Source organism: Strongyloides ratti, scaffold srae_scaffold0000002, assembly GCF_001040885.1.
Source record: "Strongyloides ratti genome assembly S_ratti_ED321, scaffold srae_scaffold0000002".
Lineage (NCBI taxonomy): Eukaryota > Metazoa > Nematoda > Chromadorea > Rhabditida > Strongyloididae > Strongyloides > Strongyloides ratti.
The window spans coordinates 354,090-373,548 of NW_020171520.1; the positions used below are offsets into that span (position 1 = coordinate 354,090).

General features: G+C 25.1%; 9 protein-coding genes across 9 annotated transcripts; 5 read left to right on the forward strand and 4 right to left on the reverse strand.

Moving 5' to 3' along the window:
* Positions 1–1,922: 1,922 nt before the first annotated feature.
* Positions 1,923–5,244, forward strand: SRAE_0000038200 (Bms1l protein; the record flags this gene model as incomplete). The annotated part of the gene is made up of 2 exons (XM_024646267.1): positions 1,923–1,962; positions 2,003–5,244. 2 exons carry the CDS (start codon positions 1,923–1,925, stop codon positions 5,242–5,244), a joined length of 3,282 nt encoding a protein of 1,093 aa, XP_024500465.1.
* Positions 5,245–5,385: 141 nt separating this feature from the next.
* On the forward strand, positions 5,386–6,033 carry SRAE_0000038300 (Protein of unknown function DUF1757 family-containing protein; the record flags this gene model as incomplete). The annotated part of the gene is made up of 1 exon (XM_024646268.1): positions 5,386–6,033. One exon carries the CDS (start codon positions 5,386–5,388, stop codon positions 6,031–6,033), a length of 648 nt encoding a protein of 215 aa, XP_024500466.1.
* A 138-nt stretch (positions 6,034–6,171) lies between these two features.
* Positions 6,172–10,260, forward strand: SRAE_0000038400 (KAT8 regulatory NSL complex subunit 3; the record flags this gene model as incomplete). Its single annotated transcript, XM_024646269.1, has 2 exons — positions 6,172–8,760; positions 9,478–10,260. The coding sequence occupies 2 exons, from the start codon at positions 6,172–6,174 to the stop codon at positions 10,258–10,260; spliced, it is 3,372 nt and encodes a 1,123-aa protein (XP_024500467.1).
* SRAE_0000038500 (Hypothetical protein) lies at positions 8,851–9,354 on the reverse strand (the record flags this gene model as incomplete). Its single annotated transcript, XM_024646270.1, has 2 exons — positions 8,851–9,063; positions 9,103–9,354. The coding sequence occupies 2 exons, from the start codon at positions 9,352–9,354 to the stop codon at positions 8,851–8,853; spliced, it is 465 nt and encodes a 154-aa protein (XP_024500468.1).
* Positions 10,261–10,344: 84 nt separating the features above from the next.
* On the reverse strand, positions 10,345–12,607 carry SRAE_0000038600 (Hypothetical protein; the record flags this gene model as incomplete). The annotated part of the gene is made up of 3 exons (XM_024646271.1): positions 10,345–11,063; positions 11,281–12,479; positions 12,519–12,607. 3 exons carry the CDS (start codon positions 12,605–12,607, stop codon positions 10,345–10,347), a joined length of 2,007 nt encoding a protein of 668 aa, XP_024500469.1.
* Positions 12,608–13,809: 1,202 nt separating this feature from the next.
* On the reverse strand, positions 13,810–14,284 carry SRAE_0000038700 (Hypothetical protein; the record flags this gene model as incomplete). The annotated part of the gene is made up of 3 exons (XM_024646272.1): positions 13,810–14,021; positions 14,069–14,174; positions 14,228–14,284. The coding sequence occupies 3 exons, from the start codon at positions 14,282–14,284 to the stop codon at positions 13,810–13,812; spliced, it is 375 nt and encodes a 124-aa protein (XP_024500470.1).
* A 437-nt stretch (positions 14,285–14,721) lies between these two features.
* Positions 14,722–15,661, forward strand: SRAE_0000038800 (Hypothetical protein; the record flags this gene model as incomplete). The annotated part of the gene is made up of 2 exons (XM_024646273.1): positions 14,722–14,889; positions 14,933–15,661. The coding sequence occupies 2 exons, from the start codon at positions 14,722–14,724 to the stop codon at positions 15,659–15,661; spliced, it is 897 nt and encodes a 298-aa protein (XP_024500471.1).
* A 144-nt stretch (positions 15,662–15,805) lies between these two features.
* On the reverse strand, positions 15,806–16,498 carry SRAE_0000038900 (Sigma non-opioid intracellular receptor 1; the record flags this gene model as incomplete). Its single annotated transcript, XM_024646274.1, has 1 exon — positions 15,806–16,498. One exon carries the CDS (start codon positions 16,496–16,498, stop codon positions 15,806–15,808), a length of 693 nt encoding a protein of 230 aa, XP_024500472.1.
* Positions 16,499–17,378: 880 nt separating this feature from the next.
* On the forward strand, positions 17,379–18,803 carry SRAE_0000039000 (FERM domain and FERM, N-terminal domain and Band 4.1 domain-containing protein; the record flags this gene model as incomplete). The annotated part of the gene is made up of 1 exon (XM_024646276.1): positions 17,379–18,803. One exon carries the CDS (start codon positions 17,379–17,381, stop codon positions 18,801–18,803), a length of 1,425 nt encoding a protein of 474 aa, XP_024500473.1.
* Between the last annotated feature and the right edge of the window lie 656 nt (positions 18,804–19,459).

Sequence of the window (19,459 nt, forward strand, 5' to 3'; positions counted from 1 at the left end):
AAACAGTTGTTTCTAGATCAATTTTTTATGAAGAATTCATTAAGCCTATTTACATTTTCATAAAACTTCTAAAAATGAAGATATGATAAGAAATGTGCTTTAAAAAAAGTTTTAAAAATCGTGTGATAACTCAAGTTAATGAAGTCACAGAACCATAAAATCAGATGCGCTGTGCTTCTTTTACAATTTAAGGTATACCCTACGTTGAAAACTTTTTTAAATTTTCAACCGTTCTTGAAATACTATGCTTGGTACTTTTTCGCGCGTAATCCATTGTCACCATTTTTTTATATCTCGAAAGTGGTTAAAGGTATAAAAATATTTTGAAGGTAGACCCCATATGAAAACTCATTTGAAGACGATTTTAGAAATCTGATTGCATTTATCTTCATTCTGAAGCAAGATATGACCAAGGGCGGAAATTTTTCTAAAATATTCATTGTTCTTGACTTTTCAGCATCTCAGAAACTAATTGTTCTATGAAGATGGGACCAGTTTCATTCGATTTCTATTCAAAAGTTAGTCTAGATTAATAAGTTTCATAGCTATAACATTTTTATTTTCAGAGATTCAAAAATCGGCTGAAAATTTTCTAGATTTCTGATTCTACCTCTAAAATTGTGATAAAATAAAAACAATTTTTTTTAATAAAAATTCTATTAACAAATCTTCTACCATTTTTCTTAATTTTATTTTTTTTATATGATAATTTTTGGTTATTTATGCAAAAAAAATTTTTTTTCAACCCTTTTTTACTGTTTATCAACTTTCAAATATTCAAATCACTATGTATTTATTTAATTTTTTAAAAAATTTTCAAATAGTTTTTTATTTTATTTTTTATTAATTCAGTACGTCAGTGACTCTAAAAGATATCATTTTTTTCTTGTCACAAATATCTAAAAATAAATTTGTGTAGAAAAATTTTATTCATAATTATAGAAATTTTTATGAAAAAATATATTAAAGCAGAATTTCAAAATTGATAATTTATTATATTTAAATATTTGATTCTATTTCAAGTGAAAATTAAATTTTTTTTCGATAATAACAAACTTAATTAAAAACTAACATTTTTTTTTAAAATATTAAAATTCATTAAATAAACTTTTTTTTTACAATAATTAAATTTTTTTTTATTTTAAAAAAAAACTTTAAGTTTTCAAAAAAAATATATTGTTTCTATGCAGAATTATTTGGTAAGATAAAAAACAGTGTTTAAATAATAATAAATTATTAAATTTTTTAAATTGCAAAGCATTTGTTTAGTAAAATATTTATATAAATTTGCAATGAATACTGGTAAACGTTTTCTTCAGATGACATTCATAGTTTCATCATTTCAATCACCACTCAATTTATCATTCACAACATTATTTTTTCATTCAATTATAAGCTTAATAATGATTCTTTAACAACTAATTTAAATTTTTTTTTATAGAAAAAAATATTTTTTTTAGAGTATGACTCATTTATATATTTTTCTTCAGTGACATTAAAAAATATTATTACTAATAAAAATTATATACTCTTTTAAAATATAAAATTTATTTTTTTAAATCGAATTTATTTTAGCTATTGTTAATATAATGATATTTAATTTTTAAAATTTTTATTTATAAAAAAAATAAAATATTTTAATAAATGATTAAGCGTAATATTACAATAAATAAAAACAATTTTTTTATTGTTATTTTAATAACCTATTTTTTTTAAAATTGTTAAAGAAAATTACCCACTAAAAATTTCATTTTTATATTATTTTTATTTGTATTTTATACATGTTAATTGATACATTTCTAAAATTATTTTTATTTTAAATACTCTCAAAGCGATTGTTTTTTGCACTAAACAATCTAATAACTATTTTGGGATAGTGTAGTTAGAAGTTTTAAATATTTTGGTTAACTGTATTTTTAAAGATGGAGGAAATAGCACAAAAGAAGCAAAAAGTACATAGAAGTTAGTTTATTTATTTTTCTATTTTATTAGTATATTTAAGGTCACAAGGTCGGAGGAAAAGCTTCAAAGGCAGCAAAAAAACAACCAAGAACAAATGTTGGCAGTAATGCAAAAGCATTTACATTTAAAAGTGCTAATCGTGCTCGTGCTGCAATTAGAAGATCCGCTAATATATCTGAAAGAAAAAAACACATTCCACTTATTGATACAACACCGTTAGAACCACCTCCTATTATTGTGGCTATTGTTGGACCTTCAAAAGTTGGTAAATCAACACTTTTGAAAGGATTAGTAAAACATTACCTTCATATTACTATGAATAATTTAAAAGGACCTATTTCAATTGTAACAGGAAAAACAAGAAGAGTTACTTTTATAGAAGTTGAAAATGATGTAAATTCTATGATAGATATTGCAAAAGTTGCTGATCTTGTGTTATTGATGATTGATGCAAGTTATGGTATAGAAGTTGAAATTTTTGAATTTATAAATATTTGTCAAACACATGGCATGCCAAAGATAATGGGTGTTCTTACACATTTAGATTCAATTAAAAAAACGTCTGAATTGCGAAAGACAAAGAAAAATTTGAAACATAGATTTTGGACAGAAATTTATGATGGTGCTAAATTATTTTATCTTTCTGGTCTTAAAAGAGATCAATATTTAAACGCAGAAATAAAGAATCTTGCAAGATTTATTTCAGTTGTTAAATTTAGACCTATTATTTGGAGGCAGAATCACTCTTATATTTTAATTGATAGATTTGAAGACTTAACTAATCCTGAAGATGTTAGAAAAAATCCTAAATGTGACAGAAATGTTTCATTATACGGTTATATTCGTGGTTCTAATATGAAAAATAATAATGATGTTCACATTTCGGGTGTGGGTGATTTTAAGATAAAAGAAATTTGTACTCTTTCTGATCCATGTGCATTACCAGATAAAAGGAAAATGAAAAGGACTTTAAATGACAAAGAGAGAACAGTTTATGCTCCATTTAGTGGACTTGGTGGTATAGTTTATGACAAAGATGCTATTTATGTTGAGAATTCATTAATTGAGAAAAAAGATAATGATCATGAAAAAAATGGTCTTATTTCTCAGTTTGATGAATTGAAGGAAACCATAGATAAGAAAGTAACCAAATCACAAATGAAACTTTTAGAAAAATCTGACAATGCTATTCAAATAAATAGTGAATCTGAAAATGAAATGAGTGATGAAGAAAATTCAATTGAGGATGAAGAAGAGGATATTGATGACGAAGAATTTAGTGATGAAGAAATAGTTGATGATGAAGAGGATATTGAAACAGAAGAAGAAGGAGAAGAATTAGAACCTGTTGCAAAGAAATCTAAATTTATAGAGGGGTATGAAAAAGTTGACGAAAAGAAGGATGAGGATTGGGAAAAATTGACTTTAAAAGCAAAATCATTATGGAAAAAAGGAAAAGAAAATAAAATTAATTGGAATAAACTTATTTATAATCCTTTGAAAATTGAAGAAGAAGATTCAAATGATGAGGATGACAACGACATTAATTTTTCAGGTGGTTTGTTTAAAATATTAAAAAAAGAAAAGGAAAAAATAAATATTTCTATTGAAAATCAAGAAGATGGTTATTGTTATACAACTCCTGTTACATCCAATACGGCTATCAATGATTTTTACAAAACACGTAGTTGGAACGATGATGCTACTAAATTACTAATTAGAGATTGTTTTGTCACTGGAAAATGGGATAATGAAGATGATGCTTTTAATGATGATGAATTTGATGAAGAGACAGGACTGTGTAAAGATTCTGATGAGGATGATGATGATGATGGAGATGGAGATGAGAGTGTAAATGGTGAAGAGAAATCGAATGGCCCTAATTTTATCAATGATAAGAAGGCTCTTCATAAAGAGAAAATTAATAAAAAACGTCAAAAATTAAAGGAACAATTTAATGCAGAGTATGATGAAAATAATGAAGCTTACAACGCATTAAAAGAAGAGCTTGATGTTCAAGCTAAGCTGAATAAAACAATATTTGATGGAATGGATGAAGCAACACGAGAAAAACTTGAAGGATGGCGTGCTGGAAAATATGTTCGCATGGAATTTGAGTCTCTTCCTTGTGAATTCGTAGAGAATTTCAATGCCACACGCCCATATATTATTGGTGGTTTGTTACCAGGTGAACAGAACTTAGCATATATTGAATGTAGAATTAAAAAACATAGGTGGTACGATCGTATTCTTAAGTCTCGTGATCCTCTGATTATATCATGTGGTTGGAGAAGATTTCAGACTGTATCTGTATATACAATACAAGATCACAATATGAGGCATCGATTTTTAAAATATACTCCACAGTATATGTTTTGTCATGCACATTTTTGGGCTCCTGTTGTTCCACAGAATACTGGTTTCCTTGCAGTTCAAAGTTTAGATGAGGAAAAAAAATCTTTTAGGATTGCTGCAACAGGAGTTGTTTTAACTAACAATAAAACACCTGACGTTGTTAAGAAATTGAAGATTGTTGGTTATCCATATGAAATTTTTAAAAAAACTGCTTTTATTAAAGGGATGTTTAGTAGCAAGTTAGAAGTTGCTAAATTTGAAGGAGCATCAATAAAAACAGTTTCAGGTATTCGTGGACAAATAAAGAAAGCTTTGTCAACTCCTGAAGGTGCCTTCCGTGCTACATTTGAAGATATGATAAACAAAAGTGATATTGTTTTTCTCCGATCATGGATTTCTGTAGAAATACCTAAATTCTTTATTCCTATTACAGATAAATTATTAAGTAGTGATAATAAATGGGTTGGAATGAAAACAACTGGTAGACTTCGATTTGAAAAAGGAATTACCCTTGAACATGATCCTAATACAAACTATAAAAACGTCCAAAGACCAGAGTTTGTTAAGAAAGAATTGGTTATATCAAAAGATCTTCAAAAATCGTTACCATATAAACTTAAACCTAAGATGGCTGATGTTAAAAAAGATACACGTGAACCTATTGTCAAAAAACATACTGCTATTGAATTGTCACATGAAGAAGAGAAAATTGATAATTTCATGCAATCTGTCAAAGATACTTATAAAAATAGACTTGAAAAAGAAAAACAAAAGAATCAGTTGAGATTAGAAAAACGTAATAAAGAATTAAAGGAAATTGAAGAAAAGAAAATGAGAAAATCAAAACAGACAAAGAAGAATATTTGTCGTCGAATGTCAAAACAAGAACAAGCTAGAGTTAGAAGAGCAGCAAGAGGACCAAAATAGAATTTATTTTGTTAATTATCTTTGTTTTTTTTTGTTATATTTTTGTTATTATATTTTTTTATTTCTAAATTTTTTTTTTGTTAATTCGTTAACACGATTCATATCTCAAACTAATTTTTTTTTATGTAATTTGATAGAATTATGTTAGGCTTAGATGAATGGTTTTATAATTTCTCGCAATTTATATTTGACTTGTCAACTCCAGAAAATTTAGCGCTTATAAAAGCTCCTTATACAGAGATGCATATTTATGGAACGTTTAAATGTGCTGAAATTGGTTCTGTTATTGGTGGCTTAATTGCTCATCCAATATATAGGTTTTATTTATGGAACAAAGTTTCTCCCGGTACAATGACATCTAATACGGGTAAAGTAATCAGAAACAAATGCCGAAAATTACAGGGAAGATTTCTACTTGGTGGTTTATTTATGGGACCAATTATGACATTAGCTTACCAAAACATTACACAAATAACTGAAAAAGAAGCAAAAGAATTTTGTTATAAAGTGAGATGTGACTCACATGGTTTAGTACAAGATAGATCTGCTTTTGCCTTTGGACTTATTGGATGGTATTGGAAAAGATTTCAAGGAGCTGTAGATGGAGTGAACTTAGGTCTATTTTATTCGTTGATTCATAAATATCTTATAGCAGAACATGGTACACCTTTATTTAAGGATAATGTTTTACCAGATCAAAGATTGCCAAGTGTAGAAGATTTAGAAAAAAGATCTTCTAAATTTAAGAAATTTATTTTAGAAAATGAACATTGGAAAGATTTAAAATAATATTTAGTTTTAACAATCTATTTAATAATATATAGGATTATAGTTTAATTATTTTTATCTTTTTGGTTTATTTTCCATAATTATTTGTTAATAGTACTTTAAGTAATATTATTATATATATATAGTTTTTAGATTACAATGGTAAAAAAAAAAGCAACGAAAGTTGACATATCAAGTAATAATGTAACAACAATAGTAAATACCGAAGCTACCACGGAAGAACCTCCTGATGACAATCCAAATATAAGAAGAAGTAGTAGAACCCGTCGTGCCACAGCCACTATTTTAACTTCTGACTTATCTTTACCATCTTTTAATTCATCTTCATTTTGTAGAGATTCTATTTCTATAAATGATGAAGGTACGCCATTACCAAAGAAAAGGCGGATAAGTGAAAGTTCAGTAAAAAGAGCAAGGAAAAAATCCTTAGGCAATACTACAGTTATATCAGAGGAACCAACTGTTTCATCAGATAACAATCAAAAATTAACAGAAGATAACAAAATAGTACTTTTAGAACCTCAAGTTTCTGAGGAAACAATTAAAACAGATAACCTAGAAGATAATTCCATAACATCTGAAACCGGACGAGGTAAACGAATGAAAAAACCTAAGAAATTTGCTGATGAAGAAATTATTGAATCTTCATCAAGAAAAAAAAGCATTTGTAAACCAAAAAATTTAACTGCCATTAAAAATGATCAATCTGTAAATGAGGATAAAACACAAGTAGCAATTAATAATGTAGAAAAACAATTAAAAGTTGATGTTTTTAAATGTAAAAGTACAGATTTAAGTGGAGAAGAAGATGTTAAAGTTAATTCTGTTAAAAGAAAAACAACTAAATTAAAAAGTAAAAATGATGAAGATGATGAGAGGGAGTTAAGCATGGTAGAAAGTGCAGATTACAATATAATATCATTATCATCTAAAGTTGGCAATCTTAATTTTGGCAACGGGTTTTCTATGTTAGATAGATTAAATAGTGTTAAGCAAATGAAAATTCAGAGAGAAAATGAAAAAAGATTGGAAGCATTACGAAAGGAACAAGAGAAAAAAGAGCGTGCTGAGAAACGAAAACAAGAACTTCAGAAAAAACGACAGGAACAGAAACTATTATCCTTACAAGCTCAAAATACATATTTCCCCGGGTTTAATATTTTTATGCCAAATTCTGTAGATATAAGTCATGATAATACACCAGATCCTGATTACACAATGGATGAATTATTTGTAACTAATAGTGGTCGTGTAGTTAAGAATCGTAATAATTATTTAAGAAATCGGTATGACCAATGTTTATTTGTTGATGACAAAAATCCAGATCTAACATATGATCCAAATTATGAGGAAGAGGATAGAAAATCTAAAAAAGATACAAAGCAAAAATTGTATGAGCAACCAACAGTTTCAAGAAAATTTTTTGGTCGTGGCATTTCTACATTTTTCCCACTACATGATGATGAAAATGAAACAACAAGTCAGGAGGAGGGTGAAGATGATGAAGAGATTGAAGAAGTAAATACAACTATTCCTGAAATTGTCAAAAGTACATCAACTCCAACAGAAGATGGTTTTGTTATAAATATTGATGGTGATAAAAAAAAACGGAGAATAAAGTTTGTTGTTAATAGGTATAAATTACAATCAATAAATAACAAAGAATTGAGGGAATCTATGAAAGTTGATGTTAGATTAAAATTACGAGAAGAAAGGCTTCCCTTTAAAAGTAAATTTAGAGCTATTGAATTAAATGATAGAAATTGGCCAGGAAATTATAATGTAGGTATTTTGTTAGACGATTGTACAACTTCAAATAATGATGAAGATAATGATCTTGATATTTGTGTAGATGACGATTTAGAAAATCCAATATATCACAAAACGACGTATGACGCATTTGTAAAAGAACTCCCTGGCAAACAAGTTGTTGATGATATACGACAAATTGAAGCAAATGTTTCACCTGAAAACATTATGTTAGAATCTATAATAGCTGGCATTGATAAATATGATCTTAAATATATGATTGAAAAGGGACTTCAAATTATTAAACAACAATTTTATAGTGAAACAACATACCTAAATGTTGATAATTCAGCATCTGTTTTTCATGTTTTTTCACGTAGAAACGCTGATTTATTACTTTATTACATGTCACCATATAGTAGAAAATCAAGAGAATTGGCTCATAAGGCACATCTTTGGTTTATGCAATATTTACCAGACAATTTATTAGCTGCTTATTTAAATATTCTTAGGTTTGCTAAATCATTTGGATATAAAGTTTCTGATATTCTTAAAGAAAATAATGATATTAATTTTAATCACAATGATAATCAGAAAAGTGAAGAAATTAAAAAATGTATAAAAGATTTCATTAATGTTAAAGCTGTTGATCCTTGGTATAAAGAAGCTAAAGATGCCTTACCTACAAGTATTTCAAATGTAACTTGTTTCATTGTTTTACCAAATATAAGTACATATGACTACTGTCCTGTTAATGTTATGCACAAAGAACTTATGGAAAATTTTATTCCTTCTATTGGAAGTCACACAGAATTTGTAAATCTCTGTTTCAAAACACCTGAACCTGTATCTGTTGCTGAGTTAATGGAACATTGTATTGATAAAGTAAAAATTCAACTTCAATCTTTATTAGCATCAAGACCAAATGATCACATAATAACAGTTGGCTGGGGAGTAACTAATGCAATAATACACCGTGTAAGTTTTATAAAACTTTTTTAAATATTAATATTGAAAAGAAAAATTATGAGTAGACTAAAAAAAATTTATTATCTTATAAAAATTATTTTAGTAGAAATATGCCACTTGACGTGGTTGACATGAAACAAAATTTAATCTATCATCTATTGAAATTTTTTTTTCTTCTGTCTTATTTTTTAGCGTTAAAAATGTAACAGTATAAGATTTACTTTTTGGAACTATTTTTGCTACTCCACTCCATCCTTTCCATGGTGAAGATAAAAAGTAGATTTTTTCTGGTTTTATATTTTTGTAAGAATTCTAAAAATTTAAATTTAATAAATATATATTTGAACTTACTAAATTTATAGTATAAGCTTTATAAACTTTTATCTTTTCATTTTTAACATTAGTAGAAATTATAATATTTTTTTCAATACTTTTAAATGATGAATTTAAAATTTCTTTTTGTACATTATTGTGTGAACTACTTTCTCCTGACAATAAAACATCAGCATAGACTGATTCAACTGGTGGAAGATTTTCAAAAACATATTGACTACTTTCTAATATTTCACCTTCATAAGGTACAAAAGTTGCTGAAACGCTCATTTTTTCTACATAAAAAATAATTTAAAAATATTACAAAGAAATTAAATTTAAATAAAAAAAACTAATGACAAAATTTTATGCTCATTTATATTCATATTGTTGTTTTATATATTCAAATTTTAGGTTTTGTCTGAAATTGGAGGAGTATCAGCGTCAATAAACTTGGCATATTGCAACAAAACTGCTGATGGTATTATTGGAGATGTTGATCATGAAATAACATTATCTTATTGTCCACAATTGTTTATTGTTGGTGAAAATTCAACTATGTTTGATATTAAATATTTTAATATTACAAGGCAGACAATGACATGTGAAACAGGATTAGTGGTCGTTGGAAATGGTGATTCTAATTTACGTGTTTCAGCAAATACTTTAATTAGAGAGCGTGTCACACAATCTTCTGTTAATTTAATAATTACAGAAGTAGTAAAAGATTTTATTGAAGCCGTAACTCCTTTTGATGATATTCCAATTAAAGAATTTAGAAAAATAATGCAACCAACAGATATGGATCTTCATTTAGAGGTTGATTGTCAACTATTAAAAGAGAATCATACTATATTATATAGTGCTCAGGCTTTAAAGAAGGCTAATGAATCAAGAACATTTAAAGGTAATGTAAAAATAGATACAACAAGACCTGAAAGTCCTATTGGAGTTATTATGATGAGTACTGCTAATATTGTAAAAACAGTAAATACTCATACAGTAATGGGAAGACCTAAACCAAAAACTATAAATAATGTTCCAACGACAAATGAATCAATCTTTACCTCTGAAAATTCTTTTAAAGAAACTTCAACATTTGAAGAGCGTAAAAGTGAAAGTGAAACTTCACTTAATAATGCTTCCGCTATTGACCTAGGTGATCTCGATATTGGTGGATTTGGAAGTTTTTTCTAAATGCTTTCATATTTTTTAAGTATATTTTTCATTTTATTTAATATATTAATAAAATTAAAAAAAAATTAATGATAATGCAAATTTTTATTCTTTTTTTAATGGCCAACTTCTTTCATTACTAAGATCAATTGTTGAAACATAATCTTTAGAAGAAATTTTATTTATTCTTTGTAATTTTTTTTTATTATCTTCAAATATTTTTTGTATATTTGATGTTTGTGTTCCAATATCTATACTTTTTTTTCTTTCTGTTACTTTTGGTATTTTTGTGATACGTTCTGTCTGGCAACCATTATCTATAAAATTGGTCCTCGACATTATCATTGAATCACTTAAATCTTTAATTTTATCAATACTAGCAGAAATAATATTATAACTGATATTAAATGTATCATCAAAAACATTCTCAACAGGAGTTTCTTCTCCAAGCATTTCAGATATAAATGTTATTGCATTGTCTAATGGACTACTCCAAGAAATATCAAAAGATGATAAAAATGTTTTCTTTAAATTTATATCTGGTTCCACATTTTTATCAGTTTCTTTAAATTTTTCACCTGTTAATTTTATATTTATGGTATGGACATTTGACCTTTTTTTGTGTATATTATTAATCTCTGCCATACTACAACTTTTTGTTTTTATATTTGATTGATTATTATAATTATTATTATATAAAATTTTATTCATATTAGGATATGTTGTTGAAGGTATAATTCTTGGTTTTATAATTCTTACCCTATTTATTGTATTAGATGTTGATGATTTATCATTAATAATGTTGGTCTTTTTGGAATTTATATCTGAAATATTAAATTTATCAAATTTTTCTATTTAATTGTTGATACTTGCAAACTTATTATATCTGTGCAATTTTATACATAACAAGAACATGTGTATTATTAAAAAAAAATAATAAACGTAAAAACACACTTTGCCTACACATTTTGTTAAATAATCATTAATAATTTAATTATGTTATACATTAACTGATCATACAAATTTACAAATACCACTAACAATTTGTTGTTGTTGATGAGGAATTTGTTATATCATATATATTATCAGAAATATTACCATCTCCAACACTTTCATATTCATTTATTGTAGAATAATAATGTTCTCTACCATGGTTACCTACATTATTATTCCTTTCTCTTGATAATTCCTCTTCATGACGACGTATCCGTTCTCGAACTACATCAACAGTCTCCCGTACTGTGATATATCTATATGATGGATTTTGACTGTTACTTGAAATAATACTACCACTACCACTTTCATCTAATTGTTGATATAAAGTGTCAAATGTTGGATTATCAACTTTTTGTAAAATTTTATTATCATTAGTTATTGAAGTTGGAATAGAATCATTAAAATTTGTTTCTTTATTATTTACCTCTTTATTTTTATTGCCTTCTTTATTTGATGGTCTTTTTATTTTAGCATACAAAGCATCAATATTTACAGAAACTGAATTTTGTACTGTTGATGATGAAGGTAAATCTTCATCAACCATTGGAATATTATTATCTGAATCATTACTACTTTTTCTTTCTGTCATTTTAGCATATCCATTTTCTTTATCACCACCAACATTAGAAAGTATACTAGAATAAGCATCCTCACTACCACCATATATTTGTGATGCTGATGTATATATTGGATCATCATTAATTTGATTTTTTTCATTAACATTATTTTTTTTAGATTTATTGTTAAAAATAGGATAATCATATTTTTGAGTATTTTTATTATCATTTATTATTTTTGTATAAAATGGATCAACAATAGAGTCTGTCTCTGGATAAATTGATTCATAAACTTCGTTCGCCTTCTCATCAAAAGATATCTTTTTTGATGAAATAAATAAATTTTTATTTTCATTATTTACAGATGAAGTATTTTCATTAATTGATGGTACAGGTAATTTCGGCAATTCTCTTTTATTTTTACTATTAAATAATGGTAAACTTTTTCTATTTAATAATTTATTACTATCCTTAGTAGGTTCTTTAATAATAGCTGGTTGTGATAATCTATCACCACCAAATAGTACTTTTTTTGCTTTATGGCGAAAGGAAACATTTATTATTTTAGAAGGTTGTGGTGAATTTATAATAATTGATTTTCTATTTTTTTCAGTATTTTCAATGGTAAGTGAATCTTGTGTATCTATTACACCATATGTTGAATCATTATCTGTCTGATCTAAATTTCTAAAATATAAGTTAACTATTTCATTAAACAAAACTTACTCTTTATAATACTCTTTTTTTTGTGGTGATTCCACATTTAATTTATTACTATTTGAAGAACAAAATTTGCAAATTGAAAAACAATTCATAATTTATAATATATATATATGTATGTATATGAAATATTAAATTTTCTTAAATATTCTATAAAAAAAAACAATAATTAAATTAAATAAATTTATATTTATTATTTAAAAATATATTTAGTTATTTATAATAATAATTTAGTATATTATATTTAGTTATAAAATATATAATGAATCATAAGTGTTTATTATAATTTACAATATAACTATACAAAATTTATATATCAAGGTAGACAAATTGTGGTCAGAGACACTGTAATACACTATTGTGTCAATAAAATGCGCGAAGTAACAATACATAAGATACCAAAAATTGTTTTTTTTAACTATTATCCTTTAAATGAGTTATTTAATAAAAAATAAAAATTATTACTTAATTAAATAAAATTATAAATTTTATAATTACTTATTAAAATATTAATAATATTATTTAAATTATACTAAAAATAAAAATATAATAGTTTATATATATAAAAAAAATAATATTTTTAAATTAATTTTGATTAAATTTTATAAAAAAGAAATATTGATAATATTTAATTAAAAATATTTAAGAAATAGTGAAGAAACAAAATTTAAGCTTAATAAAGTTTATATTTTCTTATAATAATAAAAAAAAAATGTATACATATATTGTGTTATTTCTATAGATAATATAAATTTAAATAGCTTTCATTCTTACCACAATAATATAATTATATTATTATCACAGTATGTAATATTAATAATTAAATTTGATTTCTATGCATCTAAAAAAAAATTATCATAAAGATTAAATGTCTATTATATTAATAGGTTCAATTTTAGACAAATTATGTTAAGTACCAACCATATTTTGATGATTAATAACAATGGTATAAGAAACAATTTTAAAAGAAAAATTTGTCATAAGTATTTGAACAAATCTTTTATCACCCAACTACATGATAGAATGATTTTGATAAATGAAATAAATTATTAAGTAATGTTTCCCATTTTATAATAAATAAAATTAAGAAAAGACTAGAGTATAAATAATTTTAAAGAGTTTAAATATAAATTTTTAAAAACATTAAAACAAAAATTTTATAATTATAACGCTTGTTGAAATAGAAAAATTGATTTTTAAAATCTATGGGATCAATATACTTACTATATATTAAAATAATATATATATTATTAAAATATAATATATATTACCAACAACATAAATTTTGTACTGATATTTATTCATTATTACTTTTAAAACATTCTGTTTTCATAACACAATTCATGAACTTAAGAAATTGATTTTGACAGGCACCTTCCTCAAACTCTGTTTTACTTTGTTTATTTTGACATGTTAAAAGATCTCTAAATGCATAACCACAAGGTGATGCTACTAAATGTCCCACACAATGGCATTCAAAATTTGGTGTTCCATCAGGATTTTTTGGTCCTTAAAAATATAAAAAATATTTAAAAAAAAAATTAAATAAAATTTACCAGGATTATATTTTGAAAATAATTCATCTGAAGGCATAATTGAAAGTTTATGAGCATATGGATCTTTTATGTCAGCATAATACTCTGCCTTACTTATTTGATATACCTAGATTGAAGTTAAAAGAATTAATATATTTTAACTATATTATTATATTTTACCACATCTTTATGAGACAGTCTATACATTTCCGATTTTGATAAATTTTTTAAATCCATGTCAACCAAATAATAAAAATAAAAGGTTTTCTATAAGTTTTAAAACAACTAAGAATTATTAATTCCTATCACGATTTTATTTTTGGTATTGAGAATATCACTGTCGTGCATTTGATAAAAAAGATATAATATTAAATGTCATTGTACAATATTAATTGCAAAAATTAATTATCTTATATTTAAAAATAACTTTTTAATAAATTTTATTAAAAATTCATATGTTATTATTAATGATTGTACTTTTTATACATGAAAATTTACTTTAAATAGTTTATAAATAATACCTAAAAAAGTAGTTTTATATATTTTCAAATAATTATTTGAATTACTTTTTTAATTTAATTATTTAATTATTAATTTTTTTTTCTTTGTTAATATATATTTATATACATATATATTTTTGAAGTCGTTTAAACTTTTATTTTTCAGTTTAAAATATGAGAGTGACATGCCGTTGGTGCCATATTAATAATTGCAGACGATTTCGATGTCAAAGAATGGATAAGATGAACATGATGTCAAACATTGTTACTGAGGAATTACCAAGAACTTTCAGAATACCTGAAACAGTAGATGTTGAGGAAGAAAATGTAGCCACTACATCTGTATGCTTTTTTTTAATATTATTTTAATATTTTAAATTTTTAGGAGTTTTCTACAATGAATATAGCTTCAGAAAAAATGTTAAAAATAAAAGATGTTTCATTGTATCATAAAGGATCATTAAGACATCCTAAAATGCATAAAAATTACTATCATAAAGAGGCTATTTTTATTAGAAATATTCGTGAAACCAGAAGTCCATGTTGGTTAAAGAGACCTTCACTTAGTTCTATACGAAAAACTACCAATAGAGGGAGAAATATTTGTTTTACCTTGCGTCGAAATTATATTGAAGATATTTTTGAATTTGTTCAGTATAGAAAAGATAAATATAATGACTCCCATCCACTATATGATATAGAAGAGGAGTGTGATGAAGAGATAAGAAAATTTGAAAGAGATGTTCAAAGTTTTGAAACATTTCCTAATGAAATGACGTTTTCTGCAACTCCAAAAATTGTTGAGTTGGATGAACACGGGAATGAAATTGTAGATACCTCTATAACATCTAGTATTAATCATTTTAACAATCTATCACTTGAAAATACAAATCACAAAGTATGGAGGAATTGTAAAATTGTGAAAAATCCTGAAAGTTCTAACAACTACGAAAATTTTCTTGATTTCAGGGAGAACATGCTTGTTTGTGGCTTACAAAGTCTTCACATTCCAGATAAGAAAAACGGGTCTATTGTAAATGAAAAAAAATGTTTTGAGTCCTCAATTAATACAATTACAGATGAACTTGTAAAGGCATTAAATATGTCTCAATAATAATGTGTAATACAAAAAATTAGTTATGATTTTTGTCTAGATATTCTTTTTTATACTTATTTAAATGATAAAAAAAAATCAACTTTATAGTAAAATATATAATATTATGTGTGAAATTAATATTAAAATTTATTAAGTATTTTTTTATAATTCTGTTTTTGTAATGCTGTTTTTGATTTGATTAAAGATTGATTGAAGATAAAATAGATAACTATCAGTGATTCCTCTAACATAAATAATAAACAGTTTACCAACTGAAACTGGGTCAGAGTTTAGTAATCCTCCAATAGTTGGATAAATACCAGATAATGGAATAACTCCTCTTCCATAACAAGCAATAAAAGTATCTTCTAAAAATTCATAAATTGCTCCTTCAAATTGACCATGTCTAAATTCTTCACCTTTTTTGAAAATTTCTTTAAAACCTCCATTAAGAATATCTTTACTTCTATAAACTGTTCCACTAAGTACAGAACATGACGTGTTAGACCAATGAATACCAGAACGACCAGAAGTTTTTAATGGTGCATGAAATACTACACTAAACTCAGTTAACAATGTAGATGTAAATTGAGCATTGAGATTCAAGCCACCTGCTGAAAATGGAATCCAATAAGCATCTCTTACTGAATTCTGTGGATTAAGTGCCTTCATATTTGATATAAAATTATTAGTAGCTGAAAGTCCATTCTTCATTTTTGAAGCTTCTAAGGCAACTTTTTTGAATTTTGAAGCAGGGAAAGAATAAGTTTTATTATGTAAAACATATTGAACAATTTGATAAACAACAAAAATAAGTAAAACAAAACGTATAAGACGAGATAGTATGAAAGCCATAACTTTTTTCTAAAAAAAAATATATTATAAATAAAAAAAAATCAAATATGGAAATTAAGAAAAAAAATTTTATCCGATTTTGATAAAAAAATTTTTAAAAAATAATAAATAATATGTGGTATGTATGACTTTATTCAAACTGGTGCGTCGTAAGAGTTCTTAGAATTTTACAACTAAATTTATATACAATATTGCTTAAATTATTTTTTTTCCCCTAAGATACAGTTAAAAATTACGTATATATATCATTTAATATATGTTAATACACCTGAAAAGGTCATTTTTATAATATATATATATAGTTTGTCTAGTTGATATTATCACATTTATAATTTTAAATAGTAATTACAGCACAAAAAAAAAAATTATATGTACAACACAACCTTGTCAATTGAATAATTAGGTATTATAACTATCCATAAGACAATAAATTATATAAAAAAAAAAATGTCTTTGTTAAATGAATGATATATTTAACACTTTCCAAAGAATTGCTTACAATGATATTTCTTTTTTAATATGAATTTAAATGACTCTAGAGTTTTATAGCAATCATCTTATATCAAGCAATTGTTTCTTTATTTATATCGAGTTAAAATACATAATTCTTCTTATTTCTGTATAATATTTTGTTCAGTTATTTTTATACTGCGTTTTTTTCTATTTATTTTATAATTGAGCAGAGAACTTAACGTTGTGACTACTTATAATTTACATCAATAATACATTTTTAATAAAGGTTTTTTTTAATAATCTTAAATAAAAAAAAAAGAAAAAAAAAATAAATTTTACTTATTGTACGGATATTTTTGTAGATTTATATGATTAATAAGTATTATAATTTCAGATATTTCAAATTGGATAAACCTTTATCATCTCGATGTCTTTTCTTTTTGATGGCCTTCAAATATTTACTCCTTATTTTAATGATGATGACTCTGAGAAAGATGAAACCTTTCTTAATGTATCCTTTCTTGATGGATCTACAAAATCTATGAGAATTTCAAAGAAAGCAACAGGTGGAAAGGTTTGTCGACGTGTCTTAGAATACTTGAATATCATTGATACAGAATTTTTTGGTTTGATGGTAAAAAGTAGGAGTAGGAAATTGGAAGAGAACAGTTCAAAAGATGTAGAAATTTATGATTATAAAAATTGGGAATGGATAAATGAGAAAAAGAAAGTTTATCAGATGATTCCAAAGAATGCTCATGGTCTTTGTGTTTTACTTCGGGTAAAGTTTTTTCCTATCAACCCATCAAAAGTGGCTGATTGTTTTAGTAGGAGATTAATATTTTTGGATATTAAAGAAAAAATGAAAAGTGGTGTTTGGAGTTTTGATGAATATTCAAAATCTGACACCATAGAAATTGTCTTTCTTGCAGTTAAAGCTTTTGATCCAACCCCAATAAGTTGCAACAATACACAACAGTTTGTAAAAGTAGCTAAAGAATATGGAGATTTACTAATGATAAAGAAGGGAATTTCATTTGATGACGTTTTGAGAGAGAGTATTCGTATTGAGACTTCTTTTGAAAAATTGTCTAGATATTATGAGAATTCTCCTGTTCGCCTTTTTAGTAACATTAATAAAGATACTTATGTTTTGGAATTTTTAAAAAAAGTTAAGGATACTAATGACTACGGGAGTTTTGTTTTTAATGAAATGAAAAACAAATATGACACTACAAGGAAAATTATTATTAATCCCCTTGGTATTTATGTTATTAATGGTGGTGAAGAGAATCAAATTTTCAAAGGATGGAGTAGTGTTAAAAGTATTACTAAAAAGGGGAGAGATGTAAAAATTAGTTTTATTAAAGATATGGATGGTTGTGAAAAAGTTTCTTCAATCAATTTTTGTAAGAAACTTGTTGATGCAAAGAATTTTTATACTATTGCCTCTGGATACCACAAACATACAAATGATTGTTTACAGAAGATTGTTGCTGAGGAGGAGAGAATGAGGACAAGCCTGAAGTCGCGACATGCAAGTATGGATTCTGATATCTCGAATGCTTCCAATTTTTCAACTCCATCTTCAATAAAGAATAGTGCTAGAAATTCGATTGTTGAAAGATTTTCATCAATTCGAAAACGTTTTAGTTCTAATACTGCAAGTTTGTCAATGAAGTTACGTGGTTCACCACTCAGCAGTTTGTCCTCCAGAAATTTTAATGGTGCTAATGATTCGGGAGTTTTTAATGACTCTGTTATAACGACCACAGCTTCAAATTCTGTAAATTTGAATAATTCGATTTTTGAAACCCCTTCTAGAAAGAAATTACTTTCCAATATTAGTTAATTTGGTGCTATTCAGTTTTCGTAGGACCACTTTTTTTTTTGAATAAAATTTAGTAAATGTACTTTGGTTTTTTTGTTGTGTTAATTTTAAACTATAATTTTTTTTTTTAATTTTTGAAAGGAAATAATTTTTGTCAAACAGGAAGAAAAAATTTTTATATGATACTTTTAACTATCAAACTATAATAAATATAATGAAAGAAAATATTATTTTTGAAAGTATATAGTAATTTTCCATAACTTCACTGTAAAAAGAAAAGATTATAGAGGTATGTGTTAAAAAAAGATTAGTCACACTTTTAAAATAACATTAACTGAAACAAAATACCAGGGAATTGTAGAAAGACCTTTTAGAATAGAATGTTAAAATTTCACAAAACAAAAATTAACTATAGAATTTAAAAAAAGAAAGAATAAAACCAATAATACGTTAAAATAAAATTTAACAAATATTTAATACTTCAATAGAAAAAAAAATTTAAGTTGACATAAAGAATATTAAATAACTTTTTTAACTTTAATGATATTATAATTTTGATTAAAAATACATGTTAAGACTTTATTCATGAATCAACTTTAAAAAGATTATTCATATATGATAATTTCAGAATTTTTTTAATTTAGAAATAACAATAAAAAAAGTTTAACTTTGTTATA